At 42.0% G+C, this 19868-nt stretch overlaps 1 protein-coding gene across 2 annotated transcripts in view; it reads left to right on the top strand.

Moving 5' to 3' along the window:
- Positions 1-51: 51 nt before the first annotated feature.
- The window catches only part of SRGAP2 (SLIT-ROBO Rho GTPase activating protein 2), a 211219-nt gene continuing 191402 nt past the window's right edge, over positions 52-19868 (top strand). For both annotated transcript variants that reach the window (XM_074936354.1, XM_074936353.1), the window contains exons 1-2: positions 52-146; positions 2234-2780. In XM_074936354.1, the coding sequence (XP_074792455.1) occupies positions 2714-2780 (67 nt within the window). In that variant the 5' untranslated portion in view covers positions 52-146; positions 2234-2713. The remainder of the gene's footprint in view (positions 147-2233; positions 2781-19868) is intronic.

Here is a 19868-nt window from a genome sequence, read left to right as displayed (position 1 = left end):
CTCTGAATCTTCCCAGCTGCTGATTGGGGGAGGCAGACGAAGGGGCGGGGTGGGCGAGCTCGCGCTGCGGAGGAAACTGACCGCGGGAGCCGTCGTTGGAGCGCCTCGGCTCATGGAGGAGGGGACCTGGCTGCGCCGCGCTGCAGGTACGAGCTCCGCCCGGGGCCGAGGCGTGTGTCGCGCAGACCTCCGCCCTACCGTGGGCGCGCCCCAGCCCATAATGCTCCCGCCCCCCGGGAGACCCGCATAGCCACCAGCCCGCGGTGGCCGGCAGCGGCTGCCGCCGCAAGCCCATTGCTCCCCCCAGCCGGTCGTTCTCCTGGCTCGTCCAGAGCACCCCCGCCGCCCCTTCTCGCAGGCAGAGCACCATAGCCCCCCTTCTTCGCTAACTGCAACCCCCCTCCCCCGGCGTAGCCCCCCTTCTTCGCTAACTGCAACCCCCCCTCCCCCGGCGTAGCTCCCCTTCTCCCCTCCAACTGTAACCCCCCCGCGGCGTAGCCCCCCATTTTCGCTAATTGCAACCCCTCCTTCCCCGGCGTAGCCCCCCTTCTCTCCGCTAATTGCAACCCCGCCCCGCAGCATAGCTCCCTTTCTCCGCTAATTGTAAACCCTGCACCCCCAGGCATGGCTTCCCTTTCCCTCCAACTGTAACCCCCGGCACAGCCCTCCCCAGTTGCAACCCCCCCCCGCGATATCGCCCCTTTGCCCCCCCCCCCACCATTGTAACTCCCCTGCGGCATAGCCCCATTTCCCTCCAATTGTAACCCCCGGCATAGTCCTCCCTAATTGTGTAACCCCCCTCCCAGCACAGCCCTTCTCTTAGGATAGAGTTTCCAGCCCATAAAATTCCCCCTTCAGTCCATAATACTCAAGGAGAAATTATTCTCCCATCCCTACATCCCCCCTGCCCCCGTATAGCTCCCAAACCTTCCTCACCCCACACTCCAGCATTGGATTTTTCCCCCCATCTTCCCCATTCTAGGAGCTGATCTTCTCCCTCCACTTCATTCCCAGAGCTCATCTCCCCTTTTCCTCAGACTTTTTAATATTCTCTTTCAGACCCATAATACTCTTCCCACTACCCCCATCTCTTCTCCCTGCTACGATCAGCAGCAGGAAAGGGAATACAGGGCTGGGCCCGTCATTCCAGAAACGAAAAGCAAATGGGGTTTGGGGGCCAAGTGGCCCTCTCCTTTATACGATGGAATTTGCATCAGCCAGGATCCCGAGGTGCTGGAGGGTTTTGCAGTCAGCATTGGGGGGAGCTCCGGTGGCTTCTCCGTGTATTTTTGGGAGTGCTTTAAATATGTGTATTTGCGCAGTCTCTTTCCAGCTGGGTGGATAGTAATGGCATAGAGCAGCTTGGAATATCTTCCACTCCCTCCGTAACTAAGGGGGCAGCCAGCCACACTCTTTCTGTTTGTTTGTTTCCATTTAAATGCTCTAACCCTAGTCTGTAACCGTTTCCCGTCTCTGCTAGCCACGTTGTTCCTCTTGATGTTGGATGTGGATCCAATTGTTGGTTGGCTTTTTTAAAAATGCACATTTCCCTGATTTTTTACATTTGTTACCCAGAATAACTTCTAACCCCCACTCCCTCCAATTGTGCCCTGACTTCCCCTGCTGGGAGATTTGCATCTGCCTTGCACATGCTGGGCTGCATTTCCCCTGGCTCCAAATCTGCTTTGATGTCTAGAGGAGATACCTATATTTCTGGATTGGGGGGGGAAGAACCAAACAGTCGTAATCATAACAATAATGTATAATAAAAAAAGCTGCCACGTCTGTTGAATCACAAGCTGCTGTTTTAGCTATGCCAGAGGGGATTAATCTTGTTTACAAAATGGTTTGTGGGTTCATTTTTGAGCTCCTGCAGTTCGTGTAATTTAGGGATTTGGGTCTAATTTTTCAGTGTATCATGTTGCTGCTTCTCCAGTACCTCTCTTTCTCCCTGTATTGCTCATTTAGAGAAGTGATTTTTGTGCAGGCTAGTTTCCTTTCACTCCCACCCCTTTTTCTCTGGGGACTGAGCTCTCCCAATGAGATTTTTTTTGGGGGTGGGGGTACTTGCTATGATGCATGCATTTTATCTTGCTTACCTGGGTGATGCACATATGTAGTAATATGCTGCAGTTTAAAGAGGAATTTGCAGTACTACAGCAGAAATCACAAATTTTCTCCTTGCATCTTGTAACTCAGTTTAATTTGTTTAAAAATATTTTTCTATTTACAGGCAACAAAACCAAAGAAGAAAACATCTGATCCTTCATTTCTGCTCCCGTTTGGGATTTTATTTGCATCATCTTTGAGCCTATTTTTTAAAAAAAAAAAAAAAAAAAAAAAAGGGCAAACCAAACCCACACACAACATGTTGTGCGGAAGGACTTCCACTCCCTGACTGTGCTATTAATGTTACTAATCGAGAAAAGCCTTTGGGGGCTACATGATCTCTCGGCTGAAGCTTGCTGCTGTTGCTGCTAAAGGTTTTGGTGCAGGGAAACAAAACTGCCTTTTCCACCCGCTGATTTCCTAACATCTGCATGTTTCTGCTGCCGCACTCTGTCTCACACCCTCTTCCCATGGACTGATTTTTTTGTTGTTGAGGGGGGAAGGACAAGAAACCAAGGCATTTCTTTGGGAGAAACAAAATTGCATTTATTTGTTGCATTCTGGTGGATCTGTTCTGAGATTAATCTTTTTGGAAAGGAAAAACATGACGTCGCCAGCTAAATTCAAAAAGGATAAGGAGATCATAGCTGAATATGACACTCAGGTCAAAGGTAGGAATAATTTTACATCCGTCTGTATTGTTACAGTTTTGACTCAGTAATGCAGGCGTTTGCACTAGATATTTGGGTGGGGACGGGGAGAAGAATTTGCAGTGCGATCTTGTAAGGGATTTGCAGTAATTTTTTTTTCCTCATAAGGGTGGACTCCTGGGTATGTCCATGTTACTTTAATGCAACCTAATGAGAGGAATTTTTTTCTGTCTGTGAAAATCCTTGAGTTTACAGAGATGGGTTTCTTTTTCTGGATGCTTTAAAATATGGTTAGGTTTGAAATGTGATAGGCAGTGAATAGCTTTTCAATTTCTTTTTCCCTTAGGGAATCTTTAAAAAACCTCAAAAGAAGCAGAAAAAAGTATATCACTTGCCAGTATTGTGAACCCTTGTTCACATCAACTCTTCATAGCTGTCTGTGCCAAAAAGCTATAATATTCAGGCTTCCACTCAATAATTTCACACGCTGTGTTTCTTCATACAGCCCTGGCTTTAACACCCTACATTTGCTGTGCATATTTGGACCGCTGTTCTGAATGTAATTGGCATTTTTAATGACAATAACTTTTATTTATATATTATATTCCAAAGGAGAGCGTGTTGGTGCAAATGAGCTTAAGGCTTGGTCAGGACATTACATGCCCTTGGTGATAAAGAGGGTGGTGAAATGCTAGTGTTGAAAACTTTACAAGCATAAAAGTGTTAAAGATAATTTTTGTGGAAAATATACTTGTGTGCGTGTGACTTGGCAAATTGTTGCTGGTGGGGAAATAAACTGCATTTAGCTTGTTGTCTAAAACTTGTTTGGTACATTGTGTGTGTGGGGGGGGGTGGGGAGGTCGGGGGGAGATGGCCTTGGGGTTGAGGCAGAGCACTGGAAGTTGGAGATCTGGATATAGTTACAGACTTGTGTTACCTGGTGCAAGTCTCTTGGTAAAAGAGTCTGTGTAAAATAGTGAGGTGTGAGCTGCTCCTCAAAGGGGTGTGTGAAGCTTAATTCATTAGTGCTTTAATGCTTTGAGATCCCTGGGTGGGAGGCAAAAGAACTGTAAGGTGTACATATATTTTTATACATATATATACATTTCCCCTCTACCTCTTATTTAGTGAAACATAATGTTAACTTGACAAACTAGTTAGTCTAGTGGAATGTCAATAGCCAGCTGGAGGTGCTGCTTCAAAAAGATAGACTTAGTGCTCTACTCCGATGGCTGGAAGTGAGATGTAGGTGGTGCTTAAAACTCAGTAAATTAAAATATGCAGGAAGATGTGGGGCTCCCCCATACTGCCTCTTGTTTCAAAATGGGTCGGGGGAGGGTTCCCTCCTCCAGCTTTCTGAAACAATGCACAAGGCACTTCCTTAACCTAGAGCTCTTGAATATTGTAGCTCAGTTCTGTTGAACGGTTGGTCTGAGAAGGGTTTAGAGTAATCTGCTTTTATTATTATTTATTATTATTATTCTGAAGGTTTATTTACAAGCCTGCCATCATATACTCTTTGGCTGTGATCTCATCAGCTCTTGCACCTGAAATAGAATCAGCTGTGGTCAGTATTGGAATGGAAGCTCTGTAAGAAAATGCCAAGGAGTAGGAGGAGGTACTGTTGCTGGTTCAGGAAATGGCATTGTCTCTCTAGAACCAGTGCTTCAGCACAGTGATAGGGGGCACTGAACTGTTTGAGGCTAAAATCCAAGATTCTGACCATTTTGTGATTAAAAATACCATTGTCCTAGTGTAGCAAACAGTATCATGTTAATTGTGGTGTCTTTGGTCAATTTCCAAATCTGGTTCATTACATGCTGCCTCTAAATTGCCCCATAGTTACATTTGGATGTTGATCTTATTTTACTCCCCTTCTGTTAATTAGTGTTGCTAAAGGTATTTCAACCCTGAGGTGGCTGCAGCAGTGGTAGTTGAAATGAATCATGTTTGTCACACTTGGATGCTATATAAATTGCAAGGTATTATCTGTCTTGCTCAGATATAACAAAATTCCTCTATCTTTGTTGGCATTTGAAAGCTTAACACATTTTTAGCTGCATTCCACACTGGGATGATGTAAGGCAGCTGTGTTTTGAGACATCACTTAAAATCCTTAATCCACAAACAATGACCTTGTGTGCATGTTCTCTAACCTAAAAGTTGCTAATTATCCCTAAATTTGGTTTGGAAAAATTATTATTTATTTGGAGTTGTCTTTTGTTGTTAACCAATAATAAGGGTGTCAGTTGGTGATGAATAAGGTCATAATTACAGCCCTTTGGTTGTGAGGTACTGAGTGAACGAGATCATCAGATTTCGAATGTCTTGGAACAAAATGTCATTAGTTAGTGGCAATTCATTGTTCAGAATTAATTTTGACGTTTACATGTTTGTTCCCTCGGTACAGCAGCCATGATCATGTCCCTTTTGGGGTGCAACTGTGCCCATTGGTGATTTTTCTCTTCAGACTGACTGACTTCCCAGCCCGCAAGTGGTTATTGTGCTATCTCCAAGTCAATTTTGACTTGTAGCTTCCTTCCTGGAGACTAGGAGTATTATCTCTTCTTTGATCTCCACTTTGTAAGCTGCTTGGAGAAAGGGCCATGTCATCTTCCATTTGTTTTAATCTAGCATCTAGCACAATAGGACTGTGAACCTGAATTTGGTCTGTGGGTGCTAATGTAATATCTCTTTGGTGTGTGGATGTTCAAATCTTGGTAGATATGAAGAGCAGTCTAATGGTATCCCACTGAGCTGTAGAGAATGTGGCTTTCCAAATCAACGTTAGTGGTTTAATTTCCCCTATTTGAAACATAGATGGGACATAAAACTGACAGAATTTGATCGGTTGATTGTGCTTGTCACGCTGTCTAGAATAGCTCACGACTGAGAGTGCCAGGCTCAGGTCAGACTGTCAGAAAACAGGGCAGACACTGCAAACAGGTGGTATATTCTATAATTAATTTTTACCAAGCCAGTAACACACGTGCACTCCCGCAGCCACAAACAGTCCCCTTAGGCTTTCCAATGCATTTTGCAATGCAGGCAAACTAGACTTTGTGATGAAAGGTTATTAAAACTAAAAATCACCTCACATTAGGTTACTCCCAATCCCAAGGGATCGGTCACTTACCCTACGTCAATGGATACTCTATTCCATACCAAAAAAAAAAAAAAAAAAATGCTGGCAGCCAGTTTCTCTAGTAAACAAATTAAAGATTTATTCACTAAGAAAAACAAGTGAGAGTTACTGAAAAGTTCAAGGAAGTAAAATAACCTGAACAGGTGTGTCCAAGTTTTTGAGTCCAAAGTGGTAGGAAAGAAGTAGTAATCTGCTAGTTTTCCACAAATCTCTCAAGGTCACCCAAAATAACTTTGGGGATCTCTGTCTTACATCTGGAATGCTCCCTGAAAGTGTCCAAATGGCTCAGATATGTGATTGTTCTCTGGATCTGTTTTTATAGCTGTCTTCCCCAAAAAGCAATCTGGCAAGTGTTTCTGTCACAGCATCGGCTTTTTGTCTGTTGACTAAATGCAGACTGAGTCTGTGGATTTCCCATTGTAGAACACCATGACCCATGCTTTGAAGTTAAAATGCTTCTTCATTTTATAGTTCCAAGGCCCCAGTCCCACTTGATAGGCGATCCAATTAGAGAAGTATACACAATGCATTTAGTTGCAGCAATCCAAACAATCTTTCATTAGTTTTCATGAAGTTTACATATCAAGTAAATTCTCACTAACATACACTTTTGATATAGGCTAGGGTAATAATGTAATGCCATAGTAAACAGATTATAGGTAAGTGAAGATAATAGCATTAACATTAGATATTCACACACACGTGAATTGTCCTGTGCCTTTGATGTGAACTGGTCTGTCAGTCACAATGCTTTCATGAGCTTCAGAATATTTTGCATTATGGGTGGATGGGAGAAGAGAGAACTTCAAGGCAATCTTCTTGAATAAGTGTGATGGAGAATGGATGTTGTCTTGGAAGACGCTATTGTTTAAATAGTGAGTTGAAATTCTCCGGAGACCTGGGGTGGAGTTTGAGAGGGTGGGGGGTGTGTGTGGAGGACCCTGTTTCTCCATTATGTGTTTATGAAGATTGAGATCTACAGAGTTGGCAAGTGAGATTCCATGGCTCCTGTATGGACCCTTTAATAGTGCAATCTCCTCTTCTTGTCTGGATTGTTTTAATCCTTTCACCACTGCTTTGGGTATAGCAGACGGGTATGTCATGCAGACTGCTTTCCACGTCTAACTTGGGCTACTGCAGTTCTGGGTCTGACAGAGACCACCATGATCACTTTTAGCATAAATGTTGGAGTGTAGACTTTGAGGGAGGGAAGAAAGGCCAATGCTCTATTTTCTCTCTCCTTCCCCCTCTAATCCCCAGAAAGCATTTTATTTAATCAGTTTGTGGAAAGCTGCAGTAAATAGCTCAAATGGTTGGGGCTACAGAGATCTAATACTGGAGTTCTTATCAAAGCAAGGGTACCACAGCCATTTTCTTTCTCTTTGGGAAAAGTCATATGTTTTTTAAAAACAAAAACAAAAAAAAACCCCAAAAACTTCCCTGATGTGAAAATCAAATCACTTGATACAGTTCCGTGTACTTAGATCTATTTTTTCCCCATAGTCCTAGTTAATGCATGACCGGAGGAGAACACGTGTCTACATGGTCATGCAATCAACTGAGTAAACAGATCTAAACAAAACTAACGGAAGATGTTTGGCTGATGGTCCTATAGTTAAACATCTCCCCCACATGCTCTCAATTTCAATCTGCTGTAAAACCTGCTTTACTAATCTTTCCAAAGCAACTCTACCAACTTTCACATACATCCTCTTTCTCCCTGTTAGGTAGAATTCCAAGTGGTTTTCTTGACCTGATATTTTCTTTTTGCTTTCACCACTGTTTGAAATCAGCAGGTGACTGACTCATCTGTGAGTTGAGGTGACCAACTGTAAGCAATACTTAATTTTTGTATAGTCTCTTGAGCCACATAACACTTTCTTTCATGGGATCTACTGTGCTACCTTAAAAGGGTCTTGGTGAGATGGGACCCACGAGAAAATTGTTAGCCTATGGAAGGGGGAGCAATAAGCAATTATAATATGCTGCTGATGATAACTCCAGGCATCTTCTTTAAGCTTAATTCACCATCTGGTTAATAGACTGACTTTTTTTGAAAGGTCCATCCTGAAAATTTGAGATCTTGTTTTATACACGGTATCAGTAATTGTACAGAATGGAGTTACTTGCAGAGCCATCTTTTAATATCCCACTGAGATCCGATAGGTTTATTTTAACCATCTTGGATTGGAGGTAGCAGTTTTCAGCATTGTCTGGAATTTCTTTGTAGATCTTTTCAGAACTTGCAAATCTCTTTATTTTGATTTAATTTTGTTTTGTTTCCATCTACCTCTATGTACATATACGCATGCATTTGGGAGTTGCAACTGGGCCTTTGGATATTTGTTTGGCAATGGCTGCTCAGTAAACTATGTAAATAATGGAATAAAGTTTTCAATTATTCACTTTGACTGGGTTGAGTGGAATACCTTAAAATTTCCAGTTTGTATATATTGTGTTACTATTTACATTTAAAAATGTAAAACTACCTTTTAAGGGTTTTACAGTTAATCATTGCTCTGCGTGCATAAGTGATTCCATTTGTTCGTGGCAATGAGTTACTTCAAACTTCTGGTATGGAATTGCTTTAGAAGTCATCTGTTTTTCCTGCAGTTTTTGATAGTGATAATCCTCTGAGCTTTGAATCTGTTCAGAATGTGCCAACTAAAATGTGAGATCCCAGATGGGGGGGGGACCCTATTGGGAGACTGGTGTAATGTTACAAATATGATTTTAGTTTTTTTGTTCTCCTCTTATGTGAGCTCCCTACTAATGGATTATTAATGAGGAGGGGGAAAGGAGAATACAGCTATTTCCTACTTCACCTCCCCCCCCCCCCCGCCCAAAAAAACCCCCCTTTGTGTGTGTGTGTCTAGTCTTCTCTAAATTCATCAAATGTTCCAAGGCTAAAATCTGAAGCTGATCAAAAGATTTCGGTCCCTAATGGGTATCAGTTTTTTTAGAAGGCAAGAGAAATGTCATTATAACTTCTGCTTGAGCTTGTACAAGTAGATGTGGCAGAACTCACTTTTAAAAAATTTCAGTGGATAATACTGATTCTTATTTTTAAGCATTTGTTTTTTATTCTTAAATTTTCACTTTTGGGGGCTGCGGGTGTCAGATTAGAATGGGGGTCAGACAATGATTATTGGATAGTAGATGTTGAGATTCGAATAGTTAAACTTTATTACCATTAACACAAATTTTCAACATCATGTACAAGATATACAAAGTAAACATCCTTAATGAAACTAATACTTTCTCAAGCAGCATTTACCTTTCTTTGTCTTATCGGTACGCTTCTGTTATCAATGGAAATATGTTTTTCATCAGTTGGTCTGCATATGGTGAAATTGACACTTACTGACATGGGTAACAAGCAAATCCATCCACGCCTACTTATGAGCCTGTTGTCCTCAGTCAGCTAGTGTTTATGCAACTGGGGTGCCTCACAATGCTTTTACTTTCCGCCTCATTCACAAATGATTTCTCTTGTGGTAGACCCCTATCCATCTTTATGCCTCTTAATTTAATCAAGTTAAGCAACTGGATTAAAAAAAAATATCCCCTTGTTTTCTTCCATTTCTGGCATTTGCTTTAAGACCATATATTGGCTAATTCCACCCCCTCCCCTTTTTATTTAAATTTTGAAGAGGGGAAAAACCTAAACCCAGAATTCTGTGGACATTTGTAATTATCCCTCTACCTTGCTTTCCCCCTCCCCACCCCCAGGCAAGTACGCTTATTGGAAGGATGAAGGTTGGAAAGCAAAATCCAGGAAAAGGGTAAAGTGCTTCATAATTGGTTAATTATCCATCTCTTGTGCATGGATTTATCGTTAGAGTTGACAATTCAAATAGCTAAACAGTGTTCCTTTTCATAGTTAGGAAAAGTGTATAGTGTGCCTCGAACATAAGGAATATGAGGAATTTCTGAAATGGGATGTCTGAACTCTTCGCTATTCGTTTCTGCTAACTTAAGAGGCTTTGTTCTTCTTGCTCATGATGGAGAAATTATCAACTTTTGCTGAAAATAATCTTCTTAAATTGACGTTTTCTGAACTTTAAATACGTATATCCTTGGAGGAAGCAGCTGGGAAATGTGGATCCCTAGCTCTAGTTGAGTGGGATTATTTTTATGTGCCATCTGTCCATTAGAAGCCAAATTTTTATTCTCTAAAAATGTATCAATCAATGGGCAGGTGACCAGGAAACAACATGGGAACTAGAAGCTGGTACCTGATGCATTACAGATGTTTCAATATCTTTGTAATCAGGATTATTTAAAGTCTTAGAATATGGAACACAGTCAAAAATATAGATTAAATTCCTTTGTAATGGTTTCAAACAGGTACATTTTTGTGCTGTCACGAGCTACATGTACCAAGGCATTTTCTTGTACCCCCCTCCCCCGTCATATAACGGATGGCAAAATTGGGAGCTGGAGCATGACCCAAGGAAGAATCCAATTGACAGCTTGCATTAATTCCTGCAACGTATCCTTGCCATAACTGCTTGTAATGTGTAGCAACTAGAGATGGTCTAGATGCAATCATACCCTGATGTTCGTAGAAATTGGACCTGCGGATTGGACTCATTTTTAAACACAACAGCTTTAGTCTTCTGTATTACTCATTTTTGGATCAGGATTTCCTATTGCTTATGCCAGTCTTATCTTTGGGACTACTCTGTGGACTTAGTCAGACAGACTGATGTAAATCAGGAATAAAAGAAGGAGAATCAAGCCCTACTCACCCCTCCACCATGCAGACATTCATTGCAACCCAGTGTGCTATGGGCTAGGGAATCAAGACTGTGAAAAGCCAGCACTTAATGACCAACTTCAGTCATGAAATAACAAAGCATTTAGGATGCTTCTGCACATTCTCTTCTTCCTCCCTCCAACTAGTTCTGAATTTAGCAAATGCATTTATTCCAGATTTTATTCCTTGTTCTGGTGACCCCATGACAACCAGATGAATTTTAAAATTCTTCAACTTTCAGTTTACTTAACCTCATGTCTCCGCTTCTTCACACCCCCTTCTTTTTGTAGTTAAATAGTAACATAGCGGGAGAAATTTACGCAACTGCATTCACCTACCTAGTTAAATTGAAACATTGTTCTTCTGGTCGCCTTGGATTATCTACTGAGGCGTCAGCGTGGGGAGCATGTATCATTCATCACTGGAAGATCAGTTCTTCACTGATGGCTTTGTGCAAAACCTCTGTGTCCCTTCCACTGGGCTTGTCCTGGCAGGCTTTAGTGTCTCTCAGTGATAGTTACATATTAATGTCAATTTCAGCTTTTATACATTCATTTGAGTTAGCTTTGGGGTGTAGTTTGCAATCACCACCCAACCGTTAGTTGTGATAGAGCTATCTTGGATTGTAGTGGTCGGGTGGTTAGATGAATGCTTTGAATTTTGTAATAATACCTTCTACACATTGTGTTAGCACTTCTGATGGTATGAGTATTACCTTCATTTTACAGATGAGGGCAGTTACTTCTCACCATCAACGTAAATATTTACTTCGTTGCTGTTACGCTCTAGGGCTTGTGACCCAGAAGTGCTGCCTTGAATCACTAGTGTGAGAGTTAATCATTGCTTGAACCAGTTGAAGCAAGGATTTGGAATTAAAATACACTATTTCTTTTGCAAGTCTAAATATAAAACGATCATGTGTTTACAAGAACAGGCATTATTTGGGAGTGCAGCTTGTACTCTGGAGTCAGCGTGGGCATGATGTTATAATAGTACTGTGCAGTTTTTGACAAGTCTAGATAAGAATTAGCGATTGGCAGCTTGGTAAGAATTTAAGCTTGGGGAAAAATAAGCCTACAACTTGTCATTCCTAAGCACTTGGAGTGGAAGCAAATATATATGTAAATGTGGCTTGGGGGAGGGGAATTATCCTGAACTGGATACTTCGGGCACCATCGAATCCAATGTGTACATTTCTGTGTGCTCCAGTACATTCCATGGAATAATGCTGTAAGTCTTGGTTGTAAAACACAAGCAGTAAAACCTCTGGCATTGTTTTGAGGGGGGTGGCTTTTGCTTGCCTCTCTCCTCCAGGACACTGATAAAATGTGGGGGAAGCCATCCAATGGCTGTGTCCCAAAAGCAGGAGAAATGAGGCTGTTAACAAAAATAAACCTGAAATTAAGATTGGGCTGTGTGCAAGGCTTTCAGTAGAAAAGCATGTTTGTATTGCCGCATCGTCCAGCATGCTGGATTTTGGGTTGTGTGTGAAATTGAGCCTTACTTTAATTGTATGTAGGAAGGGGAACCCTTCAATCTTGGACTGGGCCCACATTTTAGTAGAAAACTTCCTTGCTACCGTTTTTGAGGTCAGTCAAAGCAGAAGTTTTTATCTTGGAGAGCCCTTGATCTTATTGTGGTCTACACATGTGGGGGAGGAGAGAGAGAAGAGTAAAGCCATGTGGCATGTTGGGGGAAGTGGTCTTAAAAGAAAGCTTTGAGCTGCTTAATGAGCCCCATCTACAACACAGAAGGCATTGATTTGCTGTCTTTTTTTCTTCTCCTCGGATGTGGGTGGACGTGTTTTAAGCACAGCAGAGGGCAGGAATTGGTGCATTCTGTTCTGTGTATCGGAACACTATCCAAAAGGTGATGGGGGCATTCATAAAGGCAGGCTAGCTCAAATAAAGTTGCTGTGTGAATGTTTGTGCACACAGAATGTCTTGAGAGGGGAAGAAGGCTCATCTTGAGGAAACCAGGTCTGAGTGCCACTCAGGTTTGGCCTGGCTGTTGTAATGCCTGGGGAGCCACCGGGCCCAGGCAGCAGGACACGAACTGCTGTTGTGGGTTGAGTCCAGGGTGGGCTTACTTGCCAGCATTCCCCACTACCATGACCTGCACAGAGCCTCCCCTTTGCACTGGTCCAGGATTAGAGTTGCAGTGCCAGGACGGAGGAGGCCCCCTTGGTCTGTGCACCCTTGGTGGGGTGAGGAGGTGTCCCGCTCCCCAAGTAGTTTAGACCTTGGGTGGGTTGCAGAAGAAGATGAAATACAGGTGACAGGTTGCCTAGGTAGAAAGTTTGGAACCCACTAAGCTAGAGCTCCGACTATACCAGGTTTTTCTTACTGCACTTGGATAAGAGCTGGCAGTCCTGTGGCTCAACTTCATATTAACTGCAATATTGGTGCACTCTGGCCTTCCAGCCCACATTTTTATAGCTTATATACATAATAAAACATCTGAGTTTAAAAGCTTACAAAAATGTTAAATTTACTTGCCAATGCTGTCAATTGAAAGAATAACCCAGGCACCTCTCTCTCATCCTTATGTACTTTTAATTTAAATTAAAAAAAAAAATCACAAGCCATGGCTGTTGAATGGTAGATGCTTGGCTGACTCTTGTCTACTTTGGGGAATAGGAATAGCTTGTGCTGTGTGGCAGTCATTCCAGAGTTTATTCAGAGACTGCTGAAGTGCTGAAATACTGAAATCTTCAACAAGCTGTTAAAATGATTTTGGGATCCCATTTATTTTATAAAATAAACTTAGACAAGGGTGAGGCTGCAGATTTGCTTATCATGGTAGAAATGGTGGCACATAAGCAGCTCCTGGCATCTTGACTCTAAGAAGGTAACCAAATAAGCAGATTAACTCTAAACCAAGAGAGGATTTGATCTACAGGAGTAAAGTGTGCAGTGATGAAATTTAGACAGCGCTATTAATTTTGAGTCTTATTTTTTTTCTTCTTCTAAAAACTTTCAATAGCAGCATCTTGGCTTCCATTCTCTTTAATCTAAAATAGTGTGTTTCTGTCTACATTTGGACAAGTATTTTCATGCAAATTATAAATAGCAGAGCTTTATGAATTACAGATGGTGAGAGCTTACAATTTGATTGTACTTAAAAATGCTAGAAATTGTAGCCTGGAGATTTGTCTTTGACTTTCTTTGGGTAGCTGACTAATTCCCCATCTACACCATTCTCTTCTGCATTTTTGAGAAGTAGCTCAGTTTCTGCCAAAGTTGTAGCTGACTTAGTTGCCCCAAACTGTGTGGCCCTGAGTAAGGAGATCTCGGTTTTTGTGTTTGGTTTTTTTGTATGTTTTGCTCCAAAGAGGTAAGGCTCAATCAATCAAAATATTTCTGTGGCATTGACATGTTTTATAAGGGCAATGAAAATGGCAGCATTTTCCTTGAGAGGGTAAATTAATCTGCTTACTTGCCATTGGATTTTAAGTTAATACAGGTATCTCTCTAACAATTAGTCATGAGTATTCATTTTCAAAATGTATGCATGTGTGGAGGTGTTCTTTTATAAACCAGGCAGTAACTAGTGTTTCTATAATGATAACAATGATCTGAGACCTTGGTTGGTTTGACCTTCAAGCCGATCTTCCGGTTTATTTTAATTTTTTGCTTTACTTTAAAATTGCCACGTATTCTGAAGGAATATATAAAAGGTTGCTGAGGAGAGAACAATCTCAAGCTTTCTCAGTACTGATGAATGTACTTAAGAATTCTATTGCCAGTTGCATGCTATGGCTTCTTTATATGGATGCAGTTTTCCACGTGCGGTATCTGGACACACATCGTGTAATGGTGAGCTTGTAGCATAGGAAGTAGAAGTATCTGCTAGTCTGCCAATTACTCCATCGTGGACTCCTAGAGTAAAGGGCATGAAATGTGTGGCTTTAGGAGGCTAATATGGGATAAAGAGCCTTTCATCTCTGTTTCCAGTTTGAATCTAGGTGGTCACTGATGGTGACTGAAGGGAGTTTCTTTCTCCCAAAAAGTCTTGCACTAGTGGTAGAAACAGTGCTAATGCAGACAAGTTGCTAGTGAGTAAGTGTTTTAACCCCAGGATTATTTAGCTTGGCTCAGGGTAGGTCCAGAGGACACAGTAATAATTTTTTTTAAAAAAAGAAACTGATGCCTGGCCTCTTCTGGCACTACCTCTAGTGGAGGTGCACCATTGATAGCATCAGTGGGACATCTAGGGGAGAAAATAACTAGTGTAGACAAGGCCTTCAGGGCAGTTAGCCTGTGGCTGTTCAGTGACCTGTATGAAATTAGGTAGTAGGTCTATGTTGCTGGTGTACATCATTGTATTTTAGGGGCTAATTGATCCACCCCCTTGTTTCCAATCTCAGCAGAGGCCAAAAATTCAATGAACCTCTTTGACTCCTAGAAGTGATCTATCCAGGTCATAGAGAATCATAATTTGCAGGACAGCTATGAGGAAGCTTTTATTGTTGCTCTCTGTGCTGCTGCCTATTACTACCATTATCTCTTTATCAGTAGAAGCTTCTATAGGGTGCCCATCACTGTTGTGTCTAGGTGCTTGTAAAATAATAAACCTTAAATAAGCAAAGCTTCCCCAGTAGTGCTTAACGAAAATGGGAAGTTCTGGGAGAGAGAGGTGCATCTTACCACGAAACAATGTACTTGAAAGACATAACATGTCAGAGTTACCAAGAAACTGAAGTGCACGTTTTTGTTCTCTTGGGTATTCCAGAACAACTAGTGACCTACAATGGACCTCGATTCATTGCAGCAGAATTCACACTCTAAAAGTATCTGAGTTAAATTCCAGAGGCATGGGCCTGCTGCCAAGGATACCTGGCGCCTGCAAGCTTCACCCATATGCCATAACTGTTCCTGTGGATAAGAAGGCTCCAGTCCCCTGGGCTGTTGAACTAGCACTGATTCCACTTAAAATAGTTCTCTAGACTGAGATCAGGATTGCATCGTGGGTTGGAGAAACATCCAGTAAACTACCAGATGCAGTTCTTTAATCTAAACTAGTGGTTCTCAATCTGTTTACCATTGTGGGCCACACATGCAGTGCTCTTTTATGTGCGCCACATCCACACAATCTGTATGGCTCTGAGGATATCACATGCGCTGCAGCTGTGTGCTTAGTGGGCTGCAGGTCGAGAACCACTGATCTAAACAGTAACTATGTGGTAACCACATGTAAGTCAGTGGTAGGCTGCTATGCAGCTCAATTCTTGCTCATCTACCCAATTCTGTAGGTGAAGTGCAATATCTCCAATTCTTTTTTGGCAACCACAAGTATGATGAGACAGCTGCTACTCCCAAGGTGCTTTTCGTCATTCCAGATAATCCTCCTGGAAATTTCAGTCAAGAAACAACAAAATGAAACTGCCCAGAGAATAGTCACTGCCATGCTTTATCCAAAACCCAGGGTGACTGCTATCAATTTGGAGCTGGGGATGTTCCAACCCACCTTTCTCTTGAGTTTGGTTTAGTGATGCCCTTATGTTCACTGCTTTAAAGTGATAGACTCTTGATCATAGTTTGCATCCAGTGATTTATGGTATTTACAAAAGGAGTACTTGTGGCACCTTAGAGACTAATACATTTATTTGAGCATAAGCTTCACCGGATGCAAGTGAGCTGTAGCTCACGAAAGCTTATGCTCAAATAAATGTGTTAGTCTAAGGTGCCACAAGTAGTCCTTTTCTTTTTGCGAATACAGACTAACACGGCTGCTACTCTGAAACCTGTCATTATGGTATTTAGTTGTACTTTGTCAGTGGTTCCTGAGGGGATGTCTGAGTTCAGAGCCATGAAGTTGTGAGCCATAAAGCAGTGAGACCTTCTTGCTCTCTTGCAGGTGGCTTGGATTGAAAAGAGAATATTAACTCAATGAGGATGTTTGGCCATTGATGTTGATCTTGAGTTTTTTGAGTTTGGTTTGATTTGTAGAGTTAATATTTCAGTGTCCTCCAAGATGTTACTCCATTGATACATGCAGCCAGACTCTTGATTATAACCAGAAGAAATGACCTGTCAAATATAGTTTCAGCTTGACTAATAATTATGTATTCTCTGAATTGCAAGAATTTGAACAGGATAAGCTAGTTAATGTATGGATTGATCAATACTTGTGCTTCTGTCAACTTTGACTTGGTACTTATGTAAGTTTCTTGAAAGTTGTAATTAATAACTTGCTTTCATCTTTGTGCTTTTGTTGGATGTGTGTTGCGTTTTTTTTTTTTTTTTTTGGCTTTTTCTATTTCTTCAGGTAGGTTGCTTACTGTATTACAAAATTTGTTTTCCATATTCTGTTAAAATGCCCAGTGGATTTGTCCATGGATGACGACAAATCAGAATATGTTTAACTTTCTGAACATTATCAAAAACAGCTTTTGGCCCCTTGGATACCATTTGGTTTCTTTTGTAAACTAGTTTTGGAAGGGCTGTTTGACTCTTTCCTCACCACGCTTTCCTTGATGAGGTGTTGAATCTCTGATGTCCCTTTCCCACCCCCATCCCCAACTGACACAAAGGGGTCTGCTTCACCACAACTAGCCTTTTTAAAAAAGTTGACGTGCTTCCTGTCTGTCTGCTTAGTAAGCTACTTACACTCGTATGCATGTGATGTCTCAGTAGGATGGTCTGCAGAGCACTACGGGAAGATACTGAAATAAGAACAAAAGACTTCTAAAGTAAAGAACTGACAATTGCATCTGGAGCAGGGGGGAGAATCTCCACCACTGCAGAGAGGGAGGAACAGTTACAGCCTTACTAAGGTCACATGATACAGCAATGATCCGATGGAAACTTAACTTGCTTTGAAAGAAAATGTGCTTTCTGGTGTTTCCTACTGGCCTTGAAATGCTTGTTTTCATTTTTGTGTGTGTGTGTGTGCGCGCGCGCGCGTGGGGTGGTCTGGGTTCTGTAAATGCCTCCTATGAACTTCCATTAGTTGTGGAACAGAAGTGAAGAATTTGAGGATGAACTGAAAATGTGCAAACAGATGCTGCCAAAGGCTTTGTCTCGCTAAGGCCTAGTCTACAAGTGGTCTTACTAACAGTGTGATGTTAAACCTGTTTAATTTAAACTGTTTATCTTTGCATGTGGACAAGCCTTAAGACTTTGTCTAAACTAGACAAACTTGTACGTGTTGGTTTTTGTTGCAGCAATGATGCATCTGCACTCTTTGCTATCAATGGTTTTAAGCGCCAGTGCAGAAAGTTACAATGCTATTACATAACCTACTTTGAGCACATGGTAAAAAGCATAGGCAGGGCCCGAATGTCGTGATTGGAACCATTCTTGAGAAACAGGTGGTTATTTTCCTATCAGAGATGCACTCTGCTAGTATGTCTTCACTGCACAGTTAACTTGGGTTAGCCTAGCCTAGGTGCAAGCATCCCCACACTTGTGCGTACTGTTTGTGTTGCCTGTGCATGTCTGTGGGTGTATCCCATAGTTCGGGCTGCGATATTCTAGGATTAGTTCGTGATCAATTGTAGGAGAACTTGTCTGCCTTCCAGGGCATTGGAGGACTCTCGCCACTCAAATGAGTTTTGCCTTTTCTCAGTAGAAAGTGGGTGGCTTGGAGTGAGAGTTAAAGTGGAGCCTGGGTTCTAACCTCTACCTCTACCCATGTAACCTAGTTCATGCTTTAAGCACTTCTACATGTGAGTCGGAGGTTTGGTGTGTGTGGGGGAGGGTGGAAATGGAGCTAAAATGTGGGTAAGAGCCCAGGTTAACTGTGTGGTCAAGACGCCCTTTATGGCTAGGTCTACACTACAGGCTAGGGGTGTATTTCTGCTGCTCGGCTACACACATTTACGGTGGCTTGAGTATAAATAGCACTGTTGTCTCAATAGTTTGAGTCGCAGCAGTGCAGGCGTGGCTGAGCTGCACGGAGCGCAAAACCTGCCTGAAAGTTGTGGGTGTGTGCTAAGCACAGCTGGGCTGTGCCTCTGTTGTTGCTACCCTTGCTACTGCAGCTATAGTGCTATTTACACTCCAGTCACCGAGAAAGTGTATAAATGAGCAAAGGACTCGCTCCCCCAGCTCGTAGTGTAGACATAACCTCTTAAAACCTCACCATGCTTCATAGGCTAAGTTTATGCTAATGCTTTAGTTGGAGTTGGCGATTGCACGACCATAGACGTCTGCTTTGTCTGAATAGATTGTGACCCTGCAACACAAAGCACAATTTTATTTTATTTTATTTTTTTTTGCTGTAGATAATGTACACTTCAGAGCAATAGGAAAAAATGAAGGGAACCTGATACTTGTTGCCTGAGACTTGGAGGCTGCATTCCTGATGCAACAGGTCCCAGGACAAAACTTTAAACTCTGCAGCTGGGAAGCAGATTGTATTCGTCACTCCAAAGAATTTAGTGTTGAGCTCATTTCCTGCCCCTTACCCTGATAACATTTCCTGCCGGGTATGAATCTTCCTCATTGTGCTGTTGAATCCCAGTAGACTCCTCCTCCACTTTTACCTGTTCGAAATTAGCTATAGTGCCTCTGGAGTTGGTGTGATCGCCGATCGATACATATGTAAATCCCATTATCCCTGCTAGTGGGAGTTAATTATGTAAATCACTTCATCCATCAATGGAAGAAAGACCCTTCTGTTGTGGCCAAGGTCTTTTACTCCAAACACATTTTCACATGAGTTCCACCTTCATGTTTATTTTGACTTAGAGCCAGTGAAGTTTGAAAGCATCATTTTCCCCCCCCAAAATTAGAAGAAAATAACTAACCAGAAGATACCAAATCAAACAACCCAACAGAACTCAACTCGCTTCTAAGGGCTAGTGTTTATCCCTTCCTTCCCGGAAGCTTTGGTTAAAAGTTGGTCTTTGCAGCATGCTCTAAAGGTCAACAGATATGGTCAATTTCAGGGAGGGACTCAATTCCAAAATAGAGGGCGCTTCCTGGAGAATGTACAACAAGCAGCTCCCTTTCCTATTCCAAGAAAGCTATACCAGCTTGAGTGCCTCTGGCAACAACAGCTGTGACAGTACAGCAAGGAGGGAGCTGGTCTTTTGGGGCATTGTAGGTCAAAACTAACACTTCATACTCCATTCTGAAACCAGATAATTAGATCGGAGATTATTGGTGTTCTCTGCTCCCAGCAAGGTAAGCTTTTTATTAACTGCAAACTGCTGGATTTATCCTCACGTTTTTCTAGGTTGATGTCAAGGTGT

This window comes from Natator depressus, chromosome 21 (assembly GCF_965152275.1).
Source record: "Natator depressus isolate rNatDep1 chromosome 21, rNatDep2.hap1, whole genome shotgun sequence".
In the NCBI taxonomy this organism is placed as follows: domain Eukaryota; kingdom Metazoa; phylum Chordata; order Testudines; family Cheloniidae; genus Natator; species Natator depressus.
This window is presented reverse-complemented; position numbering and strand designations above follow the sequence as displayed.